At 40.9% G+C, this 8,191-nt stretch overlaps 1 protein-coding gene across 5 annotated transcripts in view; it reads left to right on the forward strand.

Annotated features, from left to right (window-relative positions):
- LOC115605968 (ankyrin repeat domain-containing protein 26-like) overlaps positions 1 to 7,665 on the forward strand; it is a 61,023-nt gene extending 53,358 nt beyond the window's left edge. For all 5 annotated transcript variants that reach the window (XR_003990771.1, XM_030481154.1, XM_030481152.1 and 2 more), the window contains 2 exons: positions 3,756 to 3,801; positions 5,237 to 7,665. Coding sequence is in view for 4 of the 5 variants with exons in the window: in XM_030481154.1 (XP_030337014.1) it covers positions 3,756 to 3,801; positions 5,237 to 5,388 (198 nt within the window). In the remaining variant the exon portion in view is untranslated. The remainder of the gene's footprint in view (positions 1 to 3,755; positions 3,802 to 5,236) is intronic.
- Positions 7,666 to 8,191: the final 526 nt, after the last annotated feature.

Raw genomic sequence — 8,191 nt, forward strand, 5'->3', positions numbered from 1 at the left:
GCACAAGCTCATTAACCAGTAAAACCCAATCACATGCAAATGTCTGGTTTTTATGGTTGTTATAATTTTTATTAGATTTTATTATATTTTTAATTATTTTAGTAGTGAGGAATAGGTGACAAGTACTTTAAAAATTCTATGCATGTAATTACAAGCAGTGACTGTAGCGACTAGCAGTTCATTATGTTCTGGAAGAAGGTTGTCTGAAATTTGTTTCTTAGTAAGATTTGTGTCATAAGAACGATGCATGTGTGTATTGTCTGTCCTTTACAGGAGTAAAGAGATCTTAGACAGGGTCTTTTTGTCTTCTAATGATCTGGTCTACTGACTCCCAAATTGCTCATGAATTGGTATGTCACCATCCAGAACTAAACTGAGTCAATCAGATGAAACACAAATACAAGGTACTGCTAGTGTCCTGTATACCATAATTTTGGAACTGCTGGTCCATAGACCAAGGCGAGGAATATCTGCTGCAAGTGCTGCAAGGAGATTTTGGGACCGGAGTCCTGTTGTTAGGTTTAATAAATTCCAAACTTAAATCCTAACAGCTGTGCCAAAGGCTGGTGAAAATGAATGTGGGTGTCTTGAAACACAAAATAACAGTGAACTCTGCTAGCTGCAATCAGTGTGAATTAGTGGATTTATGAAACCAGTTTTCCTAAATAACATGAGAAAGGGAATGTCTGCTTCCTACTCTCTCTCTCAATTTCTGTTCCTTTTCTGATTTTGTTTTCCATCTGCACTTTTGTATTGTAGCAGTCTTTGTACTGTTAGCTTTTTTACTTGCTTCATTAACATGTAGGCCATGTTGTTACTTCTCACTGAAGAGCTTTGAACTTAAGGTCATTTTTTTTCTCTTTCGGCTCCTTAATCAAAAATCTGTTCTTTCTTCTCTGCAGCCAGATATGTGACAAGGTTTGTAGCCAGTATTGTATAATGTTGGGTGGTATTTTATACTAGAAATGTTTTGTCTATTAAAGCTGTTAGGTTTCAATTAAAACTTACTGATGCATTCACATTTTTGTAATATTTTTAACATGTTAGTTTGTCCAAGTGAAAGAAGGACTGCTGTAGAGTACTTTCATGCTTTATGTGTTTGTAATATTATGGCTTCTGTGGTAGTTAACCATCTGTAAGATGACAGTGTATGGATTTCATCTGCTACGATGGAACTTCTTAACCTATAGGAGTAGGCTGGTTTACCCTCCTTGCCAGTTCTGATACTCAAAAAGTTCTTGGTAGTAACAGTGGTTGTGTCTGAAGTACCAGTACTGTTCTGAAGTTGAGTTCCTAGTCTCTGAATATCATCTCACGGAGTCTTAGAGGATCCAACTTATTCTGTGCTCAAGCAACCCCTGTGGGTAACTAGTAAGTCAACACCGCTTTCTGAAAAAGAGTTCTTGAGAAGGTGGCTGCTGCAAGGGAAACCGGTATGTTGCAGCCTGAAGAGATGTGCGGTGAGATGAGAAGAACCTGCTCAGGAGCTTTGGGATAGTCAGCTGTGATACTTTTTCCAGTGAGCTGGGGGGGAGGGGAACACTGGATGCAAGTTGTAGTCCTCAGAGGTGTATTTTGCCTGGCTCTTATTCTCTTATCAGAAATCAGTGTGTGTTGGCTTCCACCTATTTCTCTTTCCTCAGTTGTGGATGAAAATCACAAAGATGTTAGTTTAATAAGTAAGAGGAAAACAAGATCTTTTTCTTCTCTTGATTCATCCACAGATGTTGTGGAGGGTCCTGCGGACCTTCTGGTCATTGTGAAGGTTCCAGAAACCAGGGAAGGTACTTTCTTCTAACGCCTCAACTCCTACTGCTTTGCTTAGGATTGGTCCTGGGTCATCTTTTGATCTAGGCATTAGTTTTCCTGCTTTTTTTCTGTTACCTCTGTTTCATTTTGTGTGTGAGGGGATCCCTTCTCCCCAGGATTTTGCTGCTGCTTGTACCTGTTTGAAAAAAATTAGAGATTTGGGTGATCCTTTTTCTGTTGTTCTTTCAGCTCCGTGTTCCTATCTTCTAGCTGTGAAGACACACGCTATTCCAGTCTGGAGGAGTAGTGAATTTGGTCACAGCTATCCCTGCAGTCCTGGAGAGACAGCCCTTCTCTCCACTTTGCTGGCTTATGGGTGCACTTCTTTGGCCCTTGGAGTTAACTGTCTGTTACTGCTCCTCTCGTGAGAGTATGCAGAGTGCTTCCTTTCCTGAAGCTCTTGCTCTCTATGGCCTGTTGAGTACATTGTACAGTGTTTTGGTTCTTTTTCTGTTGTCAGTATGTTGCTAGATGAGCCTGCTCATTTCATAAAATAAATACTTAATCCCCCCAGGGATTCAGTTCTAAAATCAGAGAATCGCAGAATGGATGACGGTGGAAGGGGCCTACAAAGGTCATCTACTCCAACCTCACCGCTGCTCAAAGAAAAGTCAGCCACAGAAGCTTGCTTGGGGTTATGTTCGGCCAGGTTTTGTACATTTCCAAGGATGGACACTCCACAGCCTTTTCTGGGCAACTTGATGCAGTGTTTGACCATGCCTACAATTTAAAAGAGAAAAGGGGAAAAAAAAAAAAAAAATCATTATGTTAAAGTGGCATTTCCTCTATTTTGATATCTGCCCATTCCTCTTGTTCTTTTACTTGGCGCCACTGAGATTATGGTTCCATCTTGTTTACTTCCACCCGCCAGGTATTTATACACATAAGTAAGGTACACCTGAGCTTTTTCTACTCCGGTAAAGAAACAGTCACAGCTCTCAGCCTCTCCACATAGCTCACGTGGTCCAAGCCCTTCAGCATCTTCATGGCCATCACAGGCCGGGAAGCTGTATGATATCTGTTTTGAAATTCACTTCTGCGTGTCACGAACTTGATGGAAAAAATGCAGGAGTCACAAGTATCATCAAATCTAAACAACAGCTTATAGTGCTTGGACTGTGACTCTCAATACCTGATTTCATCTTATGGAGACTTTGAAGTCAGAATCGTAAATGAGAATAACTTAATTGGTAGCAATAACCACCTTCTAGGGGAGAAAGAAGTGCTCCTTTCTAGTGACCAAAGCAGATTTTGATTACATAATAAACCCCACAGCACTTGCTGTGTAGAAGCTGTAGCTGTTGTTATCTTTGCTTATTAGAAAGTTCACAAGAAAAAATTGTGTGTTTATATTTTTATATGTGTGTCATGGTATTTGCAATAACAATGAAGAAAAATCTTTGCATGATCTGTAGGAGCTCTTTCAATTCTCCGTCTCAAGGTGAAGAAAAGAATATTGCATGTTTTTTTCTATACAACAGTATATGTCAGTTCTTTGGCAGCTGCTGCTGCATCTCTACTCTTACGAAGTTACAGAAGTCAACTGAATTTGTCCCTGTGGGTGGCATTTGTACATATCTCAGCAATTAGCTGATGTTCTGCTCATGTATTTGATGCTAGACTTTAGCCACACCTTCATTGTAATAACTCCACTGTGTATTCTTCCTGTATATTTTTTTAATGCCCAGTTAAGATCCAGCTGGTGAGTTACAGATTGTTGTGCTATGGTTAATGTTGCTCAGCAATGAGAATGCTACAGCCTGGCTGACCAGGAGGTTCTCTTCATTGAAAATCAAACCTCTAACCCCAAACCAAGATGTCTCTATTTGGGATGATTTTTTTTAGTTCTTATCATGTTATGTGTGTGTTTTAACAACGTTTTAGAAGTTTAATATTACAAAAATGTAACTTAATATATTAAGTGTGTATTTTCTGTATGATTCTAGGTACGGCAGGAACTGGATGAAAAAATCACTAAAGAACTTGAACAGGGTAATGTGTCATGCTAGGAGTGTTTTTAAGGAAAAAGATGATTGTTCCTAACTCTTGCAAATAATGGCTTGAAAGCTTAGCTTCCCATGCTAAGCACAGGTTTTTTTCTGCTAACTTTCCAGTTTACATGTCAATGTGAAAACCTCCTGCTTACCAAAATATTGCGTAGAATGTTATACAGTTGCCTGAAAAATAACAAGCACAAAGAAAATTAACCTGTTTACCACACACAGAGTTAATGCTCAAGCACATCAAACATAAAAGAAGCCCTGAGATAAGATTCTGTAGATTTCAGCCATTGCTTCTCCTTCCATGTACATTGAGTGCACTCAGCACTAAACCATACCAGACACACTTTCTGCTGTTAGTTCTTGACTGTTGCTTGTATTTGTAGCTTGTATGTTGCCATCTGTTTTGAATAAGCAAGAATAATATAATCGATGGCAAAAGATACCATTTCTTTAGTAAAGATCAATTAGTAATGTTTAGGCAAACATAAGATGAGTTGAATGCTTGTAATACATAGCATAAGACATGCTCCATAATATGAAGCCGGATGTCCAAAGAGGAATTCGACCCATTTCATGATAGTTGTTCCTCCAGACTCATGGCTTTGCAGTGACTGGTGCCATTTCAAAGCAGGTAGACTCTAAGGGCATTTCCTTCTGTTCCTCTATGTTTTTAGTCATTTAGAGTGTTCAGCTGTACCTTCCTAGCTTTTTCCATGTGTCTGAATGGACACAAAGCCATTCCATTGCATCCATGTGTGTTATTTTGAACATAATTGCGCATCTGCTAGGAGTCACGGAGTATGTTTGGTTTGGGGACCTTGTCTGAAAAAGGTGACTGGAGAAAGACGGCAAAGGCGAGTTTGCTTTCATTGGGTATGTGTTTTCATGGAGGAAAGAGGGTTTTGCCAGGGCAAGTTATAAAGACGCCCCTCAGAGAAGGTGCCAGGCTGGGAGACTTGTCCTGGCCTGACTGCAGAGCAAAGATGTTTGCATTTTCACAGGCAGATGCTTTCGAAGTTTGTCACAGTGAATGCAGAAGCTGTTTTTTAGGAGTAGTGTTCCAGTAAATCACTGGGTTGAATGTTTAAGGAAAACAGATACTTGAGGTCGAAGAGGTCTGCAGGGGGCTAAACTTAGCACTGGGCCATGAGCAGGACTCGGTTGTGGATCCCCTGAGATGTTCAGTGCATAGCCTCTGGAATTTCTTTTGCTAGCTTTAGAAATACCATTGACTGATAAGCAAAGATAGAAAAAAATGTTTCTCCCTTTGTGCCTAGCCCTTTCATTGTTATATTCCCTTGGAAGTTTTTAAATCTCTTTCTGGATTGCAGTCTCTCCAGTTACCAGTAATGTGTTTACAGTAACATCTTTGGCCCTGTCTACTGTTAAAGTAACACCAGGAACCTTTTCTCTTTTCTCCTTAGCCACTGCTGAACTTGAAACTGGATCTGTTGGAGCTTCTCCCATGATATCTACTGATGGATCTTCAAAAAATGTCCATGTTGTTGACCAGGATCCCCTTTGCAGGGCAATACAGGAGTACCGTGATGTTTTAACCAAAAATTACCTAATTTGAACAAAATGCTAGGGAAAAGCTGTGGAAATAATTTTGTTTACATAGTGCATCTATGGTTTCCCATCCCATGGTACAGATGTGAAAACATGTTTATTGCAGTGTGAATATTCTTCTATTAAATGGATGTCAAGCACATTGCACTTACCTGTTGGTTTATTGCTGCATAGTTGTTTTGTTTTGCACCCACAGTAACAACCATATCTATTTTTTCTAACAGATTGACTAATCTTGATTCTCAAGTTTGACAGAACTGTCAAAATGTTTCTTATTTACGTAGATGTATTATTTTACTCCACTTGTGTTCTGTGTTTTAACAAAAGAATTCCCTTTGTCCTGTTTAATCCTTTTACTCTATGTGTTTTTAATGTTTCCAGTGTTATTTTAATGCTTAGGATATTATTTGATGTGCTTTGAGCACACCACTTCAGTCCTAATGCAAGGAATATTTCTGCTGATAAAGTTTTACCAGTGTTAAAGCTGGAGAATAGGGCACTTTACTGTCACTTGATGCGCCTTAGGTTTAAAATTACTGTGAGTGTATAGTAGTGCCAAGGAAGTTATGATGTGATCTGTTTGGTCTGTTTGTTTTGTATCGCAGAACCACAGAATGGCTGAGGTTGGAAGGGACCTCTGAAGGTCATCTGGTCCAGCCCCCCTGCCCAATGGGGACCACCTAGTACTGGTTGTCTAGGACTATTTTGGCTTTTGAATATGTCCAAGGTAGGAGACTCTACAGCCCCCGTGGGCAACCTGTGCCAGTGTTCATCCTCCACCACAGTAAAGAAGTGTTCCCTGATTTTCAGACAGAACCTTGGTGTTTCATTCTGTGCACATTGCCTCTTGTGTTATTGATGTTGATTTTTGTATGAAAAATTGCTGCAGCTTTAAACATTCACAGGTCATACATCAACACCTGTGGTGCACCTGAAGCAGTTCATGTGGGGTAAAAAGGGAATTGACTTTCAGTCTCCTTAGTACTTTCCAGAACTTGTGTGTTGCAATGGCCAATCTTTTTGTCACTGCTAGCAGCTGATGATATGGTGGCTGTAGCCCAAATATTAGCCAGTGTTGTGAGACTGCTGGATGGGAAGGGATGCCATCCAGAGAGACCTTGACAGGCTTGAGAGGTAAGCTAGTGCAAACCTCATGAAGTTCAACAATGCAAACTGCAAGGTCCTGCACGTGGGTTGAGGCAATCCCAGGCACGGCTACAGGTTGGGTAGAGAAGAGATTCAGAGCAGCCCTGCGGAGAAGGACTTGGGGGTGTTGGTAGATGAGAAACTGAACATGAGCCGGCAGTGTGCGCTCACAGCCCAAAAAGCCAACCATATCCTGGGCTGCATCAAAAGAAGCGTGACCAGCAGGTCAAAGGAGGTGATCCTGCCCCTCTGCTCTGCTCTCGTGAGACCCCACCTGGAGTACTGTGTGCAGTTCTGGTGTCCTCAACATAAAAAGAACATGGAGCTGTTGGTCTCAGAGGACCAGAGGAGGAGCACAAAGATGCTCAGAGGGCTCGAGCACCTCCTGTATGGAGGTAGGCTGAGAGAGTGGGGCTTGTTCAGCCTGAAGAAGAGAAGGCTCAGGGAAGACATTACAGCAGTCTTCCAACACCTAAAGAGGGCCTACAAGAAATCTGGAGAGGGATTTTTTTCAAGGGCAAGTAATGACAGGACAAGGGTGAATGGCTTTAAACTAAAAGAGGGTAGATTTAGACCAGATACTAGGAAAAAATTCTGTACTATGAGGGTGATGAGTCATTGGCACAGGTTGCCTAAAGAAGTTGTGTCTGCCCCATCCTGAAAGTGTTCAAGGCCAGGTTGGACAGGGCTTTAAGCAACCTGGTCTAGTAGAAGATGTCCCTGCCCATGGCATGGAACTAGGTGGTCTTTAAGGTCCATTGCAACTCAAACCATTCTATGATTTTATGACGTTTCTGTCAATAAAACAAGCAGGTTTACTTATTTCAGGGAGATTTCTGTTGTTGCTGAAGATTTACAGTTGTCATTTCCTGTCTGCAAAAGTCACTACTGATTTGGTGATTATAGTACAAGGTCCCAGTTCTGGAAAAGTAAGAATGGTTGTACTTAGATGAATTATGACTGGAAAAATTTTGGGGTTTTATCCAGTAATTCAGAGTTAACAGGCAGTGAGGAAGGCAATGAATGCTACTGTGACACTGTTCCTTTTAAAAAAATACATTTTTGTGAAGCTGATATCCTGTATTTAATTCCAGATACTCCGTTTCAACTTGATAATTAAACTTTGTAATCTAGTACATGTCCTTGTTTGTTGTTCCCCTTCTTGACTTTGCTTTCCACACCCTCCCCTACCCATAGAACTCTCCAGAGCTCTCCTGTGCTCACTTCAGCTCTGTTCACAGCTGTATCTTCAGCTTGTTCTGGAGGCCAGGCAAATCCCCACACACGTCTGTTTTCCTTTGGGGAGCCTTGAAGCACAGTTATGTTGAGATTGTGGACTAAAGTTGAGGGTTTGCTAATAATCACTTCCAGACTCTTCCTGTATTTCAGACCAATCTTCCTTGTAGTCTGGGCAGAAGGTAGCGGGTGAGCTCCTGGTAGCCATGCCAGTCTGGTAGCCTTCTATGATGATATAATTCAGTGGACAGAGAGAGAGCAGTGCATATTGCTTCCTTGATTTTAGCAGGGCTTTGTCTTTCTAAACTTCCTGATCTCTTTCCAAAGAGAAAGCAAGTGTGTTTCTTAATTTGTTTGCTAAGATATGTTAGAAACCCTTTCACATCAATAGCTGCAAGAGGATTGCTAGATTCTTAAAATTGTACAGA

This window comes from Strigops habroptila, chromosome 3, assembly GCF_004027225.2.
Source record: "Strigops habroptila isolate Jane chromosome 3, bStrHab1.2.pri, whole genome shotgun sequence".
NCBI lineage: Eukaryota > Metazoa > Chordata > Aves > Psittaciformes > Psittacidae > Strigops > Strigops habroptila.